The sequence below is a fragment of the Neofelis nebulosa genome, chromosome 2, assembly GCF_028018385.1.
Source record: "Neofelis nebulosa isolate mNeoNeb1 chromosome 2, mNeoNeb1.pri, whole genome shotgun sequence".
In the NCBI taxonomy this organism is placed as follows: domain Eukaryota; kingdom Metazoa; phylum Chordata; class Mammalia; order Carnivora; family Felidae; genus Neofelis; species Neofelis nebulosa.
Genome location: NC_080783.1, coordinates 209,221,760 through 209,243,820, shown reverse-complemented (window position 1 = coordinate 209,243,820; position 22,061 = coordinate 209,221,760). Strand labels below are relative to the sequence as shown.

At 57.7% G+C, this 22,061-nt stretch overlaps 1 protein-coding gene and 1 long non-coding RNA gene across 3 annotated transcripts in view; one reads left to right on the top strand and one right to left on the bottom strand.

Moving 5' to 3' along the window:
* IGSF21 (immunoglobin superfamily member 21) overlaps window positions 1-22,061 on the top strand; it is a 231,678-nt gene that overhangs the window by 154,225 nt on the left and 55,392 nt on the right. For both annotated transcript variants that reach the window (XM_058718900.1, XM_058718901.1), the window contains exon 3: window positions 625-746. In XM_058718900.1, coding sequence (XP_058574883.1) covers window positions 625-746 — 122 coding nt within the window. The remainder of the gene's footprint in view (window positions 1-624; window positions 747-22,061) is intronic.
* On the bottom strand, window positions 1,239-3,498 carry LOC131505391 (uncharacterized). The gene is made up of 3 exons (XR_009258382.1): window positions 3,359-3,498; window positions 3,035-3,189; window positions 1,239-1,437 (listed from the first exon to the last, which is right to left on the bottom strand). It is a non-coding gene; the product is annotated as an uncharacterized LOC131505391 (long non-coding RNA).

Here is a 22,061-nt window from a genome sequence, read left to right as displayed (position 1 = left end):
ACCCTACGGCCTGAAGGAACCTGTAAATGGAATCCAAGGTGACCCCCTCCACGTTGCCTGCAGGGACAGTTGAGTTCCCTTGCCTACCGGGCACGCTGCACACAATCCTCTTTCCCTGAGCGTACCTGCTCTTTCCTACCACGGGGCCTTTGCTCCTGCTGTCTCCTCTGCTTACAGAGCTCTCCCACCTTTTGCCAGGCTGCCTGCCTCCTGTTCTCCCTTCAGAAGGCAACTTAGACATCCCTTCCTCTAGGAAGCCCTCTGTGACTACCCTGTCCCCAGACAGGGGCTGCCTGGGCTCCCCTGTCATTCTGTGCCTACCCCTTACAGAATTTACCGGAAATGATTGCCAGAGAGGAGAGCCAGCTGTGCTCCTTCCCGGCACGGGACCTTGGGAAGTCACTTTGCTCCAGAGCCTCGGCTTACACATCAGCAGAGTGGGGATGACCTGGGAGCGTTCTGGTGATGGCAGTGACGTGTCTCCTGGCGGCCTCGCCCAGGGCCCCTGGGGGCCGGGCGTCCTGGCTCTGCGTCTCCAGTGTCCCTGCGTCCGCGCTCTGTCTGGGGGAAAGGGGCGAGGCCGGCCGAGCGCTCCCCTGTAGCTGCCTCTGTGCTGCCTTGCAGGTGACGGACGGCGGCACCATCAAGCAAAAGATCTTCACCTTTGACGCCATGTTCTCCACCAACTACTCGTACATGGAGAACTACCGCAAGAGGGAGGACCTGGTGTACCAGTCCACCGTGAGGTGAGGGGCCGGGGGCCGGGGGCCGGGGGCTGGGGGTCGAGGCCGGGGGCCGGAGGCTGGGGGTCGAGGCCAGGGGCTGGGGGCCGGGGGCTGGGGATTGAGGCCGGGGGCCGGAGGCTGGGGGTCGAGGCCGGGGGCCGGGGGCTGGGGGTCGAGGCCGGGGGCCGGGGGCCGGGAGCTGGGGGCTGGGGATTGAGGCTGGGGGCCGGAGGCTGGGGGTCGAGGCCAGGGGCCGGGGGCCGGGAGCTGGGGGCTGGGGATCAAGGCCGGGGGCCGGAGGCTGGGGGTCGAGGCCGGGGGCTGGGGGCCGGGGGCCAGGGGCTGGGGGCTGGGGGTCGAGGCCGGGGGCCGGGGGCCAGGAGCCAGGGGCTGGGGATCGAGGCCGGGGGCCGGAGGCTGGGGGTCGAGGCCAGGGGCGGGGGGCCGGGGCCTGGGGGCTGGGGATCGAGGCTGGGGGCCGGAGGCTGGGGGTCGAGGCTGGGGGCCGGGGGCTGGGGGCTGGGGGCCAGGAGCCAGGGGCTAGGGGTCGAGGCTGGGGGCTGGGGGCCGGGGCCTGGGGGCCACTTCCCCAGCCCTTTCCTATCTGCCCTGCGATGCTCTTGCCGGTTCTCTGGATCACTTTCCATGGGCTTGGAAGGCAGGGCTGGGGGCTGTGCTGCAGAAGGGAACCCGGTGCCTAGAGGGACGTGCCCTGGAAGGAAGAGCAGGAAAGGGGTCACGTCCCCACCCTGCCGCGTGCCCCTTGACGTCAGCCTCCCCAGCCAGCTCCTCCCAAGCAGTCCCGCAAAGTGGGTTTTCCAAACCCAGTTTCCAGGTGGGACACTGAAGTCCAGAGAGGGTGAGCCACATTCCCCAAAGTCCCGCAGCCGGGAAGGACAGAGCTGGAATGTGAGCCAGTTCTGCCTGGTCCTGAAGCCCGTGCCATACGCTCTCCCAGTCCCCACAGGCCCCTGCCCAGCAAGCAAAACCGACCCTAAACAACTGGACCCCAGGTCGGAAGCGGCAGCAGGTTGGGGAGGAAGAGCCCCCGGGGACAGAGACACTTAATATTTCTACCCCTACCCTCTTTCCGGAAGGAAGCAGATCCCATCCCATGTGCTGCCGTGTTCTAGGTGTGTGGGTGCCACGCCCCCACACCCTTCTCGTGCACTTTCCAAAGGCCCCGGTCCTGTTTTGCATCTCGGACCCTTAACGCTCACTTCCCAGTATGCCTCTCCCTCTGGCGACCTGGTAAACTCCTCACCAGGCTTCAGGACCCACTCAAGCAGACGCCTTCCTTCAAGACACCTTGTTCGGACGACACCCCCCCCCCCCCGCCGTAGCAGAGTGAATCTCCCCCAAAGCCAACAGCTCCGCGAGAGGGGTGGGAGTCCCGCTGCATTGATGAAAAGCTAAAGACTGGCACTGAACGGGCATAGTCTTGCACACACACACACACACACACACACACACACGTGTATGTGTGTTTTTCCACACAACACAAGCGAATGCATTGCCCAGTGCCTAGGCAAGAAGGCAGCAGTGTGCAGGGCTGGCACGTAGTAGGTGCACAGTGAAATCTGCACCTTGGCTAGGTGACCCTGCGTATGCTCCTCGTCCCTTTGAGCCTCAGTCTTCCCGCGGGTAAGATAAGAAAACGGGACGGGAAGGTTGCCCAGGGCTCACCCAGCCCGGCACGGGGATTCTGGCAGGTGATCATCTGCTGCGCACTTTGTAAGCCGGAAGGTGGGACCTTTCTGGGTCCCCCTCCTCTCCGGGCTCTGTGCCAGGAGCTGAGAACCAGCCAGCCCTTGCGGGGGGAGGTCTGGTGAGCACGTGGGCGCGAAGGGACACGGAGGCGGGGGGCAAATGGCCGCACAGATGCCTTTATTGACGTTTATGATTTCCCCTGGACCTGCTTCCAAAAAGGATTTGGGGCACCTTAAGGTATTAAGGCACACCTAAGACAAGCCAGTTACAGTCCGGATGAAAAACTCATTTTGGACAAGAAAACAACTATTCTGGGAACCACAGATGATGCTGGGGCAAGTGCACTTTCAGATCACCCCCCACGGTTCCCAGACCCCCACCCCCTCTGCGCCCTCCCCACGTGCTTACCATCACCCCACCCCCACAGCCTGTCCCATCATTTCCAACCCCCCCTCCATCTGATTCCTACGCCCAGAAGGAAGCCCGGGACCACCAGAGCAGCCCTGACCCCCCACCCTCTCCCAGAACACAGCTCAGCCACTCCCGACTGAGTGACCTTGGACGAGGGCCTTAACCCCTCTCTGTGTCAGTCTCCTCACCTGTCAACAGACTTCATAGGATCTGCTTCGTACAATCCTCGTGGGGTTTAAGGGAGAGTTCTGTCCCACGGCCTGAGTTTCCAATCCTTGCCCTTCCGCCCACCTTGCATTAGTGTCACCCGGGCTTGGGGACTCTGCCTGAGTTTCCCCAGTCTCTAGAAGGCAATGACAACAGTAAGAAGCTCGCTCCAGCCTTGGGAGGGTCCCCGCGTTAATTCACATAAAGCGCTGCCTCAGTCGCTGAGCGATGGCTGTGTGTTGCTGTTCTTGCCCAGAAAAAACCCTCCTTCTTCCACCATCAAAAAAAAAACAAAAAAAACCCACCTTTCCTCACATCTCATAAAGGCGCCTTATACGCCCTGAATCTCTGCTAATCCCCGCGAACAACCCTGTACATGCAGGCAGATTTGCTGTTTTCTCTAGCCCTGGTTTACAGACGGGGTCGAAGTTGGGCGAGGCCCAGGGTTCCCTGCTGGAACGACACAGGCCCCATCGGATCCCAAGCCACCTCATCCTGTGCCCACACCTTGCTGCCCTGCCCATTTCACGCCTGACGGAAACAGAAGCCCAGAGAGGGAGGTGGCTTTTGCCCGAGGTCACACAGCAGTGCTGACTCGTGGCCAGTGTTCTTTCCTTCCCCAGCCTCGGTTCCGGCGGTGGCCTCCCAGGTGGAGCGCACCGAGGAGCCTGGGGGGAAGCGAAAGCAGAAGGGAAGGAAAGAGTCTAATCGGATCACGGAGAGCAGCCATGCCGAAGGAGGCTGCGTCTTTAGGCTGCAGGGCCCCGTTAGGGCTGGCGGAGGGGCGCGGGGACTCCGCATTTACATATAAATGAAGATATTTACAAATTAATGCATTTCAACTAGAGAGAGTCCCAGCTCCACAGCTGTCTGAGCTGCTTGCTCTTCAGCTTTTGGGAAAAGTAGGGGGAGAAGGAAGCCTGGATGACCAAGAATTGGCAGAGAGCAATTCTCAGGCAGCGGAAGGAGCCCCAGGGACTCCCAGAGCATCTCCGCCTGCTGGTGGGGTTCCCGGAGGGGCGGGCATCCGGTGGGGGTGACGGGGCTTCTGCCGCCTGGGGTAGCACCCCGGTTCATGACCTTGGATAAGTCACTGCCCCTCCCAGTGCCCCAGAGGCCCCATCTATCACATGTCTGTCGAATGAGCCTCAGGATCCAGAACTTCCCAGCTTGGAATTGGCAGTAATTCATTCCTTCCGAGGACGTTTTAATTGAGCACCTACTAGGAGCCTGGCATGGTAGAAGGTGTCTTGGGGAATCCAGCGGGGAATTAAACTTTTGTGGGGGGGAAGATAGTAAACAAGGGGGGGCGGTGAGACGTAAGTGAATGGCTCAGCACACATTCCACAAAGGTGTGAATTTGAATGAGGGGCGAGCGGGGTGCAGACCCGGGAAGGACCCTCGTGCTGGGGTGCCATCCAAATGGTTGGCCAAGGCCTGAGGGATGGGAAGGAGCCATCCCAGTAGGGACGAGGGCAATGTGGCAGGTGTCCGCACCCACTCACACCCTTGACCCCTCGACAGCCTTCTCAGGCAGCCGTAGCCCCACTCAGCTTGCTCAAGGAGTGGGGGCGGGTGCGCCAGAGAACTAGCATCCCCAGAGCAGCCTCGGCCGACGGGAGATATTGGATGGATCTCCTGGCCCCCCTGCCCCTTGGCTGGGACCACTCAGACAGGTGCTCGCTGTCCCCTCGAGCTCCCCAGCAGGACTGAGGCTGAGAGGCTGCCCACAATAGCCTCCGGGATGCACCTGTATCGGCTTCTTCCCTCCCGTCCTGGCTTCCTGGGACACCCTCCCACATAGGCCACTGGCTCCGGAATCCCTGGTCACAGGGTCTGCTTCTCAGGGGCCGCCCTGAGTGGGTGACAGTCCCACCAGCTGGCCTCCTGCACGTGGCCATCCTCCACACCTGCCCTCTCAGGCCCTGCCTCGGCCCCCGCTCACCCGTTCACCCGTTCCACCAGACCAAGAACAGCTGGACCAAATGGATGGATCCCCCCACCGAGGGGAAGACCGCGTGGGCAAAGCTCACTAATCCCTGCAGAACGCGCCCACCCATGCCCCAGAGTCCGCTGCTTCCCCTGTCCCGTTCCGTCTGTTCAGGATGTCGTGAGGAGCGCCAAGCAGCCTTCGCGGTCTAGGAAATCTAGACTCAAGGGGTTGAGTGTGCTCCTGCCCCTCCCGCACCTCGCCCACCTCCCTTTGCCAAGGCCCTGAGCATCCTTTCGGGTCCCGCTTAAACCCCACCTCCTCCAGGAAGCCAGTCTTGACCGTCCAGACTGGGTCGGATACCGTAGGGTGCTCCCCCACTAGACTCGAAGCCCGTGGACAGGGCTTGGGTCTGTGGCCTTCCCCACTGTCTCCCCAGCCCAGCGCCCCCACCCCCACCCCACCCCCACCCCACCGAAGACAGTTTGTAGACGCTCGTGGAGTGGGTGAGTTCTTCTGGCGTTCTTCCACCGCAGCTGTCCCTGCTGCGAGATGAACGTAGGAGGGAGCAGTTCAGGCCCCCGTGCCTTCTCTAACGTTTTCGCCCTTCATTCATCACCAAGGAATTGAGCAATTGCTGTATGTCAGGGACAGTGTTGGGGATAAAATGGTGAGCAAGACATAATCAGACCTGCTCTTGTGAGGTTTACGGTGTAGGGGGTGAGGAGAGACAGACCATAAAAATACGTTTAAAAGAATGAGGGAAAATATTGACAGCTGGCGATGAGTGTGTGAAGGAAATCAGGTAACGTGATAGAGGAGGACGGGAACAGTCTACGGCCATACCACCCTGAACGCGCCCGATCTCGTCTGATCTCGGAAGCTAAGCAGGGTCCGGCCTGGTTAGCACTTGGATGGGAGAAGGACGAGAATAACGGACTATGTGGAGGCGGGGCTACAAGGTGTCTCATAGGAGGTGACATCGAAACAGCGATCTGTAGGACAAAAAGAAGTCACTGGCAGGGTTGGGGTGGCAGGGGGAGCATTCCAGGTAGAGGGCACAGCAAGTGCAAAGGTCCTGAGGTGAGGAAGCGTGACGTGATCTCGGGGCTACTGGACGGCCGGGTGACCGGAGTTAGGGGGCAAGCTGGCATTCATTCTCAGTGTCCTGGAAGCCGCTGAAGCGACCAGAGGTCATGGTCTGATGTGATATGTATCTTGTAAAGCTCACCCCCATTGCCAAGTGGAAGGCAGGTTGGAGATGTCCGGGAAGGAAGACAAAGCCCTCCCCAGATGAGCCTCTGCTCAGGACTAAGTTCCCAAGTCTGAGTAAGCTGGGAGAGGGCATGGGACTGGCAGGGGCCAGGAGGCAAAGGGGTGCCAGAGAGCCAGCTCTCCTTCCAAGGGTTGCTTACCATTCCCGTGAACCCGTGCGCCGTCCCCTGGAGCCGCAGCAGGAGGCGGAGAACAGCTGGGTGGGTGGGGAGGAGCCTGGGGGCTTCGTGGAGAGCGCGAGTACACAGTTATATCTCCCTGATTCATATTTATCAGAGGGGGGAGATGTGGGAGAAATCAAGTGAATGCTAGAAGACCCTGGAGGAGAAAGGACGCGGGAAGAAATGCCACTTCCTTTATGACTTCGAGACAGCGCGTATTGAACATTTGCTGCATCCAAGGCACAGAGCTGGGGCATGGCGCCCAGAGGCGGTCAGAATGCGGCCCCAGCCTCCTCGGAGCTTAAAGCCTGCCCCCTGCCCCCACCCCCACTTGCCCAGAAGCTCCCCCAAGGCTCCGCTCTGTCTTTTCCGTCTCAGTAACCCCAGACCCCCACCCGGCCTTTAGAGAGGAACAATAAATATTTGTGGAGTGAAGGGAGAGAAAGGGGAGATGAAACATGGAGATAAATAGCTAACAATCCGCGTAATAAAGTGATGGCTGTCATAGGAAAGATTCCGATATAATGCGGTGATGAATCAGAGCTGGAGAGACCGGGGAAATCACAGAGAAGGTGGCGTTGGAAGTGGCCCTAGAAGCAGAAGTAGGTTTTAGACAAAGAGGAGCGGGGAACAGACACTCCAGGCGGAGAGCACTGCCTGGGCAAAAGCGTGGGGGTAGGGGAGGCGTTGGACCTAAGGACTGGACCACTCGAAGCGGGCAGGCAGAGACCGCAGAGGAGAAGAGGCCCCCGGGATCTGTTCGACGGAACACCGTGCTGGTTTTTAGACGCATGCGCGGTTTGATCCAAAGAGCAGAGGGGCTTTGCTTCCCTTTGGGAAGGTAACTGGCCCTTCTGCAGACTCATCTAGAAGGGGCAGGGCAAGCTCCTCCTTCACTCTCCGTACAGAGCAAAGGGCCGTCGGACCCGGGTTGATCTGAGAGTCTGAGTTCCGTCCTTGTCCTTTTCTGCATGTTATCCTGAGCCGTGCATCTTTTTTCGCCAGGATTCACATAGCACACGAAACGGTGGTTCATTTGTTCGCTCATCTGACCACTCGGCAAATACACGCCGAGTACCTCACGTGCCGGGCTTGTGCCAGGTCTCGCCCCGTTCTTGACCCACTGGAAACCCTCTCCCCTCTCCTACCCAGTGAGCCTCTAGGAATGCAAAAGAGCCAGAGTGACATTGTGAGGATAACCTGGAGCCCTTTTCTTCAGTTTTTTTCAGAACAGATCATGCCTCTTATCCGCATCTGGATTGAACAGCCCAAGCGGGAGCCGGGTCCCCATCTGAAACCCAGGGGTTCTCCTCCCGGCCACTGGGGGCGTTTCCAGCCGCGAGCCCTGCGCGCTCGGAGCCTGGGCTGCAAGGTTCCCTCCCCCCACCCCCCACTCCTCACCCCCCACCCCCACTCAGCCCCAGCAGCAAGCTGCCCGCCCCCCCCCCCCCAGACCACCTGCATTAGGATCGCCTTGGGAGTTGCTTAAAAATACCAATTCCTGGGTCCACCAAGACAGAATTTGATTCAAGGCCTCTGGAGCGGGGCCCGGGGAATCCGTCTTTTTAAAACTCTTCCGGATAAAGTTTCTGGCAGCATCTGTGCTCCGATATGCAGACTGGGGCCAGAGGACTCAGGGGGAAGAGGCAAGGCACAGACACCTCTAGGTCCCGCTGATAGCCGGTGGCCAGCAAACGGTTGTCCTAAGGCCCCCGGGGGCCAGGCTCGTTCAGGTCGAAGGTGACAAAATAGTCAACCAGCCAGTGACCTCACAGGCACCGACCAGTTCCCGAGCCCGGGTCACACCTCCATGCCCAGCTGGCACAGTTACCAGGGGAACGAAAACAGCTGGTGTGTGCGTGGCCCTGTGCTAATCTTCTCAGAAAACGGGGCCTTGGCTAGGGAACAAGGGGGCCCAGGAGCAAGGTGCCCTCCCTATAGCCCCCTGGCACTTTCCCCAAAGGAGCTCTACTGACCCAACCCCAGGCCTCTTGCCCCCAGTGTACCAGTCAGAGTAGGAGTTATTGGACCCGTGTCCGTGTCAGACCCACAGGCAGGGCCCTCAGCCTTCCCTCCTGAGCCTGTCTCTCAGGGCGGGCACCCTCCCTAGTTCATCTCTAGGTCCTCAGTGCCTGGCACAAGGCCTACAAGGGGGGACCCAGGGCCTTGGTAAAGGTTTGTCGAATCAAGAGACTGACAGCTTATCCAAATGTGGAATTATCGTTTCAAACAGCAAAACTTTTTTCCAACCCAGCATCTGGTTTAACTCTAACAACCATCCCGGGGAGTACAGATCTCAGACTCATGGAATCCTGTTGTAGTCGGTGGTGGCACAGAAGAACAGAGAGGTGTGGTCACTTGTCCAAGGTCACACAGCATACACATGGTGAAGTCTGGGTTCACACACCAGGCCAGATTGGGTCTCTGGGCCGTCGGGGGCAGGCTCGTTCAACACAGTCACGGAGTGCCTACCCACTCAGGACCAGCACCAGGCATTCCAGACTGAGGAACTTAGTAAGGACATGCAACCTTGTGTGTCCATCCCCCCGTGCACATGGTGAACATGCACACACACACACACACACACACACTGGATCTGTGGCCCAAGGTACTGGGTGCCTCCAGGTAGCAAGCTGCCAGAGTCAGTCTCCACTTTAAAAATAGCTGCTTCCTGGCAGTTCCAGGCCCCTGGATGCCCCCGCCAAGGACACCAAGTGATGCCCAGTCCCAGCTCCAGAAGTGGGTCTCCAGGAGCCGCCCGTCTGCTCAGCTGTTGGTGTCAATCCCACTGACTGGCAGAGAGATCCGCTTAACCTGCGTGTTTCCACGGCCCAAGCGGGACACGCCTCCTGCCCCCCTCCCCCCCCCAGATCCCTCCCCCTGCCCCGCCCCCGCCCCCACCGCCCCTCGTCCTGGGCGTCACGCAGCTCCCCACTTCCCTCCTTTCCCAGCCCTGGCCAGTCCTGCTCTGGCCTCTGGGAGCCAGGCTCCTGAGGCCTCGCACAGTCCTCCCGGCACCGCCCCCAGCCCCCTCCCTCCGGCAGAAGTGCTCTGCCAGTGGCAGTGCTCCCGGAGCACGCTGGGCGGCGCATCGCCGCTCTTCCCGCGCCAGGGGGCCCTGGGCGGCTCACACAGATGCCCCCGCCACCCAGGCCCCTAGGCCCCCTCGCCACAGACGCGTCCTCAGCTCAAGCCTCCCCAGGATCCTCTCTTCCTGCCTGGAGGGCCCACCCTCTTTTCTCTTGTTCCCTGACAAGGGCAGGAGCACTTCTCCACGTTGGGTGTGGGGTTGGTGGAGAGTTGATGCGGGGGACCGAGATGTGCCCTGCCGAGCGGGCAGCTAGCACTGGGCAGCCTCCTCCACCCGCTGCCCCCACTCTGTGTTTGCGCCCAGACCCGTGAGGAGGCCGCTGGGGCTCCCAGGACGCGCCCTTCTCTCAGAGGTCGGTCCCCCTGGGGAGGGAAATGCTTGCAAAGCTGTCTGCTGCCCTCTGGTGATGCACTGGGGTATTGCAATAGGGGGTGCCCCGCCTGTGGCCCCTCCAATCACCCAGGATGGGTCTTTGTCCCTTAAGAATAGGGAACATTCCTTTCTTCATCTCTAGAGCGTCAGTGCCCAGCACGGGATGTCAGTAGAGATTTGTTAAATTAACGACCTGACAGGTTATCCAAACGTGGAGTTATTATTTCAAACGGTCAGCAAAACTCTTTCCCATTCATCATTTGCCTAAACCCTAACAACAACCTATAGAGTGCAGATCTCAGACCCTATTTTTGGGGATTAAGCTCAGCCCAGAGGGGGGAGGGGGGTGACTAGCCCAAGAGCTGGGAGAGCTTCCCCGTCAAGCAGAAATTTCCTCCCCTAGGGGCTTCCCCAGTGAATGGGGCTGAGCCCCTGTGCCGGTGGAACGGGGGCCTCTGGGGTAACCCTCCCCTCTTCCGGGAACAAGCCGTCCTTACCAAGGGCCTTCCAGAGTCAGTGCCACCACCCACAATCAACCACAAGGAGCTGCAGACTCACATCACACAGACCCTGGGGCCGGAGGCAGGGGATAGTTCCAATGACGTGTCCCACACACCGCGATAACGTTTCAACCACCTCGGGTACGGCTCGCCCTAATTACTCATTTGCCATTTGAAAAGTGTTTCTTTGTGACCCGTGGACATCAGGAGACAGAGGTGAACAAGGGAGGTAAGGTCCCTGTGCCCATGGAGCCAACATTCCCGGGGCTGTGACACAGGGAGGGGCTGGGGGAGAGGTCTCTCTGGGATCCGGAAGAGAGAGGAAGCCACCACACGAAGGTCAGGGAATGAGCATTCTGGCAGAGGAGGAGAGCAAGGCCCTGAGCTGAGAGCCAGCTTGATGTGTCATTGAAGAGGAGAGAGAAGCCGAGTGGCTAGGGTGCCAAAGGACTCTGCAGGGAGTGTGGGAGATGAGGCCACATCTCACGGAGCAGGCCTCTTGAACTTGACTGCGCACAGGCCCTGCTTGGTCAAATTCAGTGGAGGGGCGGGGTATGGGGAGCCCTGCCATCCTGTGTTTCTGGTCGTCTCCCAGGTGACCCCAGTACTGCGGTCTGCAGCCCCCATTACAAACACCCAGGGAGCTTTGCACACTCCTGACCCCCAGGCCAAGCCCCAGCGGTTGAATCAGAACCTTGAGGGCAAGAGGGTGGGGACACAGACGTCAGGTTTTCAAAGTTCCCCAAGGGGATTCCCATAGGCAGGCAAGTTTAAGAAGTGTCGTAGAACATTCTGGGTCATTAAGCATTTGAATTGTATTCCGGAAGTGAGGAGGAGTCATTGAGATTGATCCCTTTGCTACTTTTGGGCTGTGGGAAGATCTGCCCGGGCTGCTGGGGAGGATGCTGGAGTGGAGGCAGGGAGCTGAGGAAGTGAGGGGCTGGGCTGGCCAGGCCGAGGGGGCGGAAGTGATGGGGGAAGGGCTTGGAAACCCAATGGACTGGAAGTGGAGGCCCTCAGAGGGACAGGAGCTTGAGCGTGGCCTCCAGGACCATGGCCAGAGCACGTAGGTGGAGGGGCTCCTTCCCGAGACGGGGAGACCAGCGAGGACCAGCTTGGGCTGGGGACGGGTACAGGATTCCCGAGTTCTGTTTGGGCCAGGTGAGGCATGTCTGCGAGACCCCTGAGCAAAGACGGCAAGTAGGTGGATGGAAGCACAAGGCAGGGGAGAGGTTTCGGTCAAGAGGTACATAGGAGCCACAGATGCCATTGAAAGTCACCGTCCCCTCCCAGACTCCGGGCAGATCTGCCAGGAGCCTTCGGGCATCACCCAGCCCAACCCCCTCATTCTCCAGGTGGGAAAACCAAAAGACCAGAGACGGTGGATGACTTCCCTGAGGTCACACAGCTTTGGGCAACCAAAGCTCATCTTCTGACTCCTAGACAACCGTGTCCACAGAGCTCAGCACAGCTTTCCCCCACCCCAGCCCTTGGGGCAGAGTTGCTGCGATAGCAAATCATTTCTATATCTGCAGTCAGACAACCAGGGCTGTTAGAAATTATCTACACACACACACACACACACACACACACACTATCCTTTTCCTTCTAAGTAAAAAATCAGTAACTGGGCTGTCAGCTTTATTACTAATTATGCAACTACTTTATTACTGGTATTAAAAAAAATTGAAGGCTAAAAATGTCCAGGAAAGACTTAATTTAGTAAACGGTTCAGAACAAAGTATTTGTCGCCGTGGTATTTCTTCACATTAGACTTTGCTCCGGGTGATTCAGACCTCCTCTTTAATATATTATTGCAGCCCTAATAAAGTTCCCAGGTTCTGGGAGAATCTTCTTTGCCTCGGAAGGTAATTTTGTTTCAGGAGGTGAGGATTGGGGGGGATTGACGGTGAATGGAAGGTCTGGTGAGCCTAAGGGTCCTGGAAGTTCAGTCAGGCAAGGAGAGGGCAGGAGACGTGTGCGCACTGCTGAGCTCGCAGCAGGCTTGAAGTGATGGCAGGTGCCGGAATGAATGGAGGAATGAATGAGTGAGTGAGCGAAGGAAGGAAGGAGGGAAGGAAGGGAGGGAGGGAGGGAGAGAATGAGTGAACGGAGGAAGCGTGCCCAGCTGGCTCCCTGGGTGGCTGTAGACTGAGGGAGAAGGCGTCACCCAACACCTGCCAGGGAGAGAACTAAGTGAGAAGACGGCGGGGGTGGGGTGGGGTGGGCATTGGCCTTTTGTAGGAAATAGACACGTGTCTATTTGCAGGTAACACCGACCACAGCCAAGATGAAGGAGTAGCACCAAAAAGGCCGCGGGCCAGGGAGGTCTTTCTCATTTCAGAAAAAGCCAAAGAGACAACCAGAGAGGTTGAGTGACTTCTTCCAGGTCACACAGTCCAGTAGCAATGAAGGAGCCAGGACCCAGGCTTCCTGGCGTCCAGTCGAGTGCTAGCTTCTTCTTCCCGGCTCCCGACAGCTTGCGTCCCCTCTCTGTGCCTCTGGACCCCTCACTGCCCAGGTGCCTTCTACCTCCAGCAGCCAGAGGGAGCTTTCAGATCACGGCACCTGCTACGTGAAGCCCCCACAGGGGCTTTCCAACTCGCTTGGGAGAGGATCCTGGCTTCTTGTCGCTTCAGGACTGCAAGATCCCAGGTGATCCCAGCCACATGGCCAGCCTCATGGCCCACCCCTCTTGCTCCCTGGCCATCCTCTGGTCACCTCGGCCTTTCCTACCTCAGGACATTTGCTCAGGCTTTTCCTCTGCCAAGCACACTCTTTTCCCATGCCAGGTCTCAGATCAGATGTCACCTCTGCATAGATGTCTCCCTGATCCCCCATCTGAAGGGCTCCCCCCATCCAGTCCTTTGTTGCCCTTTGTTTGCTCTTTGCTCTTCATGGCTTTGACTACTCTCCAGTGCAACTCTGTCTTTTATGTATCTGCATACGTGGTTTCCCTTTTGCTTGGTCTTTCCAGCTCTCCTCTGTTCCCGCGGTGTCCAGTCGATGCCAGGCACCTGTGTAGTCAGCGACCAATAAATAACTTCTTATACAGAGACGTGAACTCCCGGTCAGAGGGTCGGGTTATTAGACCACAGCCCGGCACTGAGACAAGAGCCCAGGAGCCTAGTCGCGCGTCTGCAGTGGCCAGGGTCTCGGCTTCTCTGAGCCCCAACGTCCTTTTTCCAGCGCACAAATGGGAGGGAGCACTAGGTGATGGGCATCCCTCCCAGCTCTATCCCTACCTGCCGCTTCCTTGCTGTACTCTCGGTGGGAACAGGAGGGGGACCCAGTCCGCAGGGTGACTGGTCTCCGTGCACAGCCAAGGCTGGGGCCCGGGAGACAGGAAGCCCAGAGTCCTGAGAGGTGCCGGGATCCCTCCTCGGCACCCAATGGGTCCTGCGTTTTCACGTCCGGATTGTCAGGGGAGCGACGGGCCCTTGCAATGGCAGTTTCCTTGTGAGCTGGGCTGACAGTCCTAATTATTATTTGGAGAGGTTTGGGGAGGCTCGGTTAATTGATTACATATTTCCTTCCTTGACAGGGCATTTGTTTGGTCGTGTGTGTGTGTGTGTGTGTGTGTGTGTGTGTGTGTGTTTTCTTTTTTCTATTTCCCCTGCTAAGTTAATGTTCCTGGGCATGTTGAGTGTTTTGTGGGGACCATGGGACCAAAGCCAGTCATAACTCTTCCCCCCCACCCCCACTCGCCAACCCTGCCAGGGGCTTTCGAGCACTTTAATTTAACTTCCCTGGACCTTTGCTTCCCCCACGAGAGTGATGATACCGCCAGAGCCCTGCGATCTGAGGACTAATAGTGAAGCTAAGGCCAGTGTTTGTCAAGCTCTGACTGCTGTAAGCACTTCACACACGTTGACTTGCAAATCCTCAGTTTGGCAGCAGGGGGGGGGCTATTACTATCCCCATTTGTAGGTGAAAGGATGAGGCTCAGAGAGGTTAAGTGACTTGCCCAAGGTCACACAGCAGGTGAGTACCCGAGCCATATGAGAGGGGAGAAGCAGGCCACTGGGCTCTCAGCCAGTGCTCTGTAAATGCCCCAGGAGGCTTGGCATATGGGGATACGGGACCCCATCACCCTTGGCAGTGGGGAGGGTTGTAGGGATTCTCTCTTTTTTTTTTTTTTTTTGAGAGAGAGAGAGAGAGAGAGAGAGAGAGAGAGAGAAAACATCAACAGGGGAGGGACAGAGAGAGAGAATCTCAGCAAGGCTCCATGCCTGACGTAGGGCTTGATCCCCCAACCCTGGGATCATGACCTGAGCCGAAACCCAAAGTCAGATGCTCAACCAACTAAGCCACCCAGATGCCCAGGTTGTAGGAATTTTTTATTTGTTTGTTTGTTTAAGTTTATTTATTTTGAGAGAGAGAGAGAGAGAGTGAATAGTCTACATGGATTTTCTCATTCCAGCCTCACATCACCCCGGGAGACAGGCCGTGTGCCTCATGCCCCATTTTACAGATGAGGAGACTGAGGCCCAGGCAGACATGAAAAGAGACCATTCCAGTACCGCGTGTGGGGCCCTGGGATGGGCAGGAAGCCCGAGGCATGCAGGCGGGGGCTCTCCATGCCCAAGCTGCCCATATGCCAGGGTTGCAGAGCGAGTGTACGAGAGCTGCCTGGGTCTGGAGGCAGTGGGAGGGGAGGGGTCAGAGGCCCAGCCCCTGGAGCCTCCACCTGGGTGCTTGTCTGCCTGGAGGGTGCTGTCTCCTCTACACCCACAGCCCCAGCTCCCCCCTTCCCACCTTGCCTGGGGGCCCTCCTCTGGAGATTCTGACAAGGGGCAGAAAAAGCCCGCTTTTCTGGCTTGACATGAGTGCGGTGAGAAGGCAGGGGGATGGCCGATATGACCCTCTGAGATCTGTGGACCCAGCAGAGCCCAGATCCACACCCGGGACCCATGCAGCCTGCAGGGACCGCCCAGAATTTGAAGCAGGCGTCAGGCTGGGCCAGGGCAGCTGCGAATGGCTGGAGCTCAGGCTTAGGGTCCCCCTTGGTGCCAGATAGCGACGACACCCCGCATTCACGCGGCCACATTGCAGCTAGGCTGTGTCTGGGCTCTGCCTCAGGGCCCCGCCAGCATGGGGAGGGGCCCCTCTCTCTGCTGTGACCCCTGAGCCGCCACCCTCCCCCACCCTCACCGAACCCTGCTCCCACCCCCAGCTTCTCCCCCTCATGAGACTTTGAGAAAGAAGAGATGCCCACAGACTCTGTCTGTGGGTCTGAGGTCCTCAAAGGGCTCCCGAGCAGAAAGGTGACTTTTGTGGCCTTCGTCTCTGTAGCCACCACACTAATTACGACAGCAAGCACTTGGCTGGGGCCGCCTGGGTGCCAAGCCCATGCACGTTATTGGTAAAAACTCACAGCTTTGGAGAAAATGTCGCCACTGGTCCCATTTCCCAGATAGGATAACCGAGGGGCCGAGAGCGCTCAAATGTTTTGCCCCAGGTTAAGTACGTGCCGGGATTTGAACCCAGGCAGTGCACAGGTGTCCTTCCGAACGAGACCGCACCACCACTGGCCTGTGAGTTCTTTCACTCATCTGAGCGCAGCCTCTGGGGAGGGGCCGGGCTCTGGGGTGAGGCTGGCCGGAATGGGGGGCACAGAGCTGCCTGCCCCTTCAGGGCCGTGGGCTGTGGGGCTGTGGGGCCAAGCACTTGCCACCCTTCCCGTGACAGGATGCTCAGCCCCACGCGGGGTGGTGTTCCATCCCCTGCCTCTAGCCAGCTGCCGAAGGCCTTTTTGCCCGTGGAGGAGGCTCGTGACAAAGGCTGGGTCCCAGAGCAGCCAGCGGGCGGGTGCAGAGGTCTGACGGCAAACCCCAGGGCGCCCTGGGAGGGAGGGAGCTGATGAGCACCGAGCGGGGCGCAGCAGCGAGCTGATAAGGAGAGACTGGCAGGGGAGGGAGAGAGCCCGGGCTGTCTCTGCATCATTACCTCTCTCTGCTCTGTTTCTCCCCTGCTCGCCCAGGCTGTGATGCCAGTGGGGTGGGGACAGGCGCATGGAGGCCCTGCCGGCTGCTCCAGCTGATTCTGGGCCAAGTCGGAGGCGGTGGGGGGGGGGGGGGGGGGCCTGGACGCATCAATCCTCTCTCGATGCCACTAAATGCCCCCAGTCCTGCCCACGGCTGCCTGCACCTCGCCCTCTGCTCAGCATCCCTCTATCCCCAGCCTCTTGGAGACCAGCAAAACCAACTCCAGAGGCCTCTGTAAAACTTTTGAGGCCTTACCCTGGGGATCCCCATCGCTTTCTTTCCCTTTTACGTGAAGACATACACACAGTAAAGTGCTTCCTGTAGAGGGTCCAGCTCAGGGAATCACACACATGTACCCCGCCGCCCCGCCCCCGGCACAGATCAGGACGCAGCACATTTCCAGCGTCCCACCGGTATTCTTCCAAGAGGGAAACAGGACTCGAACTCTCGAATGAGCTTCGGCTAGTTTCTCCCGCCCTTGCTTCGCACGTAAATAGAATGACACCTGCGGCGTCCGGCTCCTTTCGCTCGGCGTGACGTCTGGGAGGTTCGTCTGCGTGGCTGCGCGCGTCGGCGGGTGACCCTTTCTCGCTGCTGCGTAGCGCTCCGTGGCGCCGATCGATTACCGTCTCTTGCTCCGTCCTTCCGCGCGGGGACGTTGGGGTTGTTGCTTCTAGGTTTGGCAAGGGCAGTCGCTTTGAACGTGAGAGTTGGGTTTCTCTCGGACGCATCCCCAGGAGAGGAGATTCGGGAAGGTCGGGAAGGCAGGTGTTCGATTTCAGCGGAAGCAGCCTGTGTCAATTTGCTCGGGCCGCGGTAACAAAAGGGCCCACGCTAATTAGGGCGGGTTCCGGTGGGCCCTAACCCAGTATGACTTCATCTTACTTTGGTTACGTCCACAAAAGACCCCATTTCCAAATACCAACTCATTCACGGGTACCAGGAGTTATAATGTGGACCTATATTTCGGAGAGACGCAGTTCAGCCTACAACACTGCCCCTTTCACAGCCCCACCAGCAGGGAAGGAAAGTTCTAGACGCTCTACATCCTGTGTGTTCCTGCCCTTGGTCCAGCCACAAGGGTGACTCCATTTCTTAAAGCAGCCACCGTGCCCCTCCCTCACCTGACTTCGCAGAAACGGCACCCACCACCCCTGCCTGTCACATCCCCCACAGTCCTTCCAGGCCAAACTCACCCATTTCTGCCCCTGGGAACCTGCCCAGGCCAAATTCAGTAGGCCCTCCCTGGTCTTCAAACCCAGGGGAGCCACTGCGATCAGTTTCTTTGCCTAGAACGTTCCAGACGTCCACATGGCTCCCTCCTCCGGTCCATCCGAGATTCTGCTCAGCTGTCACCTCTGCAGAGAGGCCTTCCCTGACCACCTTGCCTAACACAGCATCCCCATCACCACCTCTACTCTGCCTTTTTCTTCCCCCCATAGAATATATCTATGTAACTTCCCGGTGCTGTGATACATACTTCTAGGTTTGCCTGGTTATTGTCTCCCTCGTCCTCTAGAAATCACGGTTCCTCTGCTCTCTTGCTCACCCTCTCCATCCCCGGCACCTGGAAGGTTCCTGGGCAATCGATAAACACCTGTGAAGTAAACGAGTCAACTGAATCTATAGAATGGGGTGAGCACCCGCTTACCCCCGGGAGGGTGGCCGCTGGGAAATGCAACGAGATCTCTCGCTTGGTCGGGTTTTAACGCAATAGCAACTAACTCCATCCATGTGGCTGTTACACTCCTTTCCTACTGTCTCTGCCACAAATCACCATAAACCCAGGGGCTTCAAATGCCACAAATTTAGGATCTTACAATTCCGGGGCTCAGAAGTCTGGAATGGGTCTCACTGGGCTAAGATCGGGGGTCAGTTCCTACTGGAAGCTCCGGGGAAGAACCTGTTTCTTTGCCTTTTGAAGTTTCTCGAAGGGCCCACATGCCTGGGCTTACAGTCCCCCTGTGGCAGTAATGTGGCTCCCACCTGCTCGTCTGTTATCACCTCTCCTTCCCTGAGCCTGACCGTCCTGCCCCTCTCTGATAAGGACTCGTGATTTCATAGTCCAGGAGAACCTCCCCATCTCAGGATACTCAACCCCATCCGTGAAGCCCCTTAGACCGTATGTAAGATGCAGGGACCATCCCTTCCAGTTCTGTATCTCCAGTTCCCTCTTTAGGGTCTGGCGCACAGTAGGAGCTCACGAACTTGGGCATGGGCTCCTTGAGAGCAAGAAGCTTTGCTGTCCATCCCTATGCCCCCCCCCCTCCCCACACTGTCCTGGGCTGGCCCAGCAGGCTGAGCGGCTCAAAGGCGTTTGTTGAACTGAGTGGACCTACTGGGTGCTGCGTGGGGCCGGCGCAGAGACTGCCTGGGTAGAGAAGTGGGGGCCTGGGGAGGAGTTCGGAGGGAGAGAGGAAGCAGAAAGCATGGCAGCTGGAGAGGGAAGAGGCGGCCAGCTCAGGCGGGGTTTGGGCTCCAAATGAAAGGGTTCGAGTTCGACACCCCCAGGGTGTCATGGAACTGAGTCTTTGTTAGAAATAATCAAGCCAAGGGGCGCCTGGGTGGCGCAGTCGGTTAAGCGTCCGACTTCAGCCAGGTCACGATCTCGCGGTCCGTGAGTTCGAGCCCCGCGTCAGGCTCTGGGCTGATGGCTCGGAGCCTGGAGTCTGTTTCCGATTCTGTGTCTCCCTCTCTCTCTGCCCCTCCCCCGTTCATGCTCTGTCTCTCTCTGTCCCAAAAATAAATAAAAAATGTTGAAAAAAAAAAAAAAAGAAAAGAAAAAAAGAAATAATCAAGCCAAAACATAAGGAACCCTGAAGACAGGAGGTGGCATGACAGGGTCACCCTAGAGGTAGGCTCCTGGCGTCTGAATCCCAGCCCTGCCACCCTGGCTATGGGACCCTAGACAGTGCCTCAGTTTCCCCCCTCTAACGATAATAACAGTACCTACTTTGTAAGAATGCTTCCAAGGCTTAAATGAGCTCAGAAAGCTCTTAGAACTGGCACAAAGCACCTGAAGCAGGAGTGGGGTGACGATCATGGGTTAAGCACCTTACGCGGATGTCAGCCATTGCCACACTCACTCAGCAACCTTTACTGAATGCCTGTGATGACCACGCATGGTGCTGGGCTCTAGGGAGACAGTGGTGACCAACCCCACATAGGCCCTGCTTACACAGGGCTCTCCGTTACCATTCAGGTCGGAATCGCTATTGGTCCCATTTCAGAGGTGGGAAAACTGAGACCCACGCATCCCAAAGTGCTTGAGGTCACGTGACTGGAGAGCCGAGGCGCTGGCATTTAAAAACCAGATGGTCTGCGCTCTGCCTGGACCCGGGTCCTCTGTCGCTTCCTGATTTGCATCCTTAGTACCCAGAGGCCTGGAACTCTGCCCTGCGTCTTTCCGGAACACTTGGAAATGGTTCCGAAGCAGGGGTCTCTTGCCTTATTACAGCCATCTCGGGAAGACGTGAAAATTTGGCTCTGATCAAATTAGACCCGTGTTGTGGTCTAACTTTCTACGTTCACCATAAAGCTAATAAACTAATAAATTAGACAGAATGAAAATATCATCGGGCAGGACTGCACTAAAGTGTTGCCGTAATTACTCTCGCGGCCGGGGCCAATTTCTCAAATTTCGCCTTGGCCAAGTTTCCTCAGCTCACCGTGTCCCTAATAAGGCATAACTCACTCTATACACATTAAATTGACTTATTTATTTTAAATTACAGCGGAACTGAAAACCACCTTGATAAACCTGTTCTCATGCATGTGCCTTCCCGTGAACGTAGCCCGATTTTTTTTATTTTTTATTTTTTATTTTTTTTAACAAAGACATTGTCTAGTCAGCCTCAGCCCGCCTGCTCCTCCTCCTCCAGCCCAGCCTGGATGCTGTCTCTTGCCACGTTCCACCTTTAGAGACTTGACTCATTCTCTGGAGGGTAGCAGGTCATCCGTCTGTCAGGGACAAAGATGATTCACACCTAATTAATAGTGATAACGATACTAACATTTATTGAGTGCGTGTGACCGTGACTGTGGGCTGGGCCCTCTGCTCCGGGTGGAAGCCCCATAATACGCACGTGAGGGTCATCCTTCATGGACCCCACGTTGCAGACAAGGAAATGGGGGATCCGAGAAGGCAAGTGCCTTGCCTGAGGCCACACAGAGAATGACTTCTGGCAGAGCCATGACCAGCCAGGGCGATCTGAGGCCAAAGCCTTGGTCCTCACCCTCTGCCGCCCTATCTCTCTGCAAGCTTTTGCACAGACGCCAGTGATGCATCAGGCCCGGGAGAGCGGCTTGGAATTCCGGCTGCAATGAGACACATTTCTTGAACTGTGGGAGGCACTCATAGCCTGGTGGGGACCCTGGGAGTCCCCAAGCAACCACCTGGCCTGGCTGACAGAGGTGCAGGAGGGTGAGGGGCTTGGGCGGTTTATCAGAGGCCATGCTTGGTGGGAAATGGCCAAAGAAACAGGAGGAAGGCTTTCCAGTTGGGGGGCACAGTAGGGGCAAAAGCCAGGCGGGCATCCAGTGGCTGGAGTGAAGGCAGGGGAGTGTGAAGCACCGTGTGAGAGGGACCTCAGTGGTGGGGGATGTTTGCTCTGGTCCGTCCACACCCTAGGCTGACACAAGCTGGCTCACCTGGAACCACCTGGAACCAAGGAATGAGGGAAACTCTGCCTCCAGCCAGCAAGCCTGGCCACACTTGAATCCAGGGTTTGATAATGTTGTTCTCGCCAGAGATGAGCTTGGATAGACCCAGCAGCAAGGCACATTACATAACTTCCCTGAGGCCTCTCCTCATGTGTACAATGGGAGTGCTAGTGCCCACATCAAGGGCATTGAGTGGCACATGGTAGACACTTAGTGTAGACTTGTTAGATGGATGGGTGGATGGATGGATGGATGGAGAGGTGTGTGGTTGGATGGATGGATGGATGGATGGATGGATGGAGAGGTGGGAGGATGGATGGATGGGTGGATGGATGGATGGAGAGGTGGGAGGATGGATGGATGCATGGATGCATGGAGAGGTGGGTGGATGGATGCATGGATGGATGGAGAGGTGTGTGGTTGGATGGATGGATGGATGGATGGATGGAAAGGTGGGTGGATGGATGCATGGATGGATGGAGAGATGTGTGGTTGGATGGATGGATGGATGGATGGATGGAGAGGTGGGAGGATGGATGGATGCATGGATGCATGGAGAGGTGGGTGGATGGATGAATGGATGGATGGAGAGGTGTGTGGTTGGATGGATGGATGGATGGATGGATGGATGGATGGATGGATGAGTGGAGAGGTATGTGGATGGATGGATGGATGGATGGATGGATGGATGGAGAGATGTGTGGTTGGATGGATGGATGGAGAGGTGGGAGGATGGATGGATGGGTGGATGGATGGATGGAGAGGTGGGAGGATGGATGCATGGATGGATGGAGAGGTGTGTGGTTGGATGGATGGATGGATGGATGGATGGATGGATGGATGGAAAGGTGGGTGGATGGATGCATGGATGGATGGAGAGATGTGTGGATGGATGGATGGATGGATGGATGGATGGATGGATGGATGGAGAGGTGGGTGGGTGGATGGATGGATGGATGGATGGATGGATGGATGGAGAGATGTGTGGTTGGATGGATGGATGGATGGATGGATGGATGGATGGATGGAG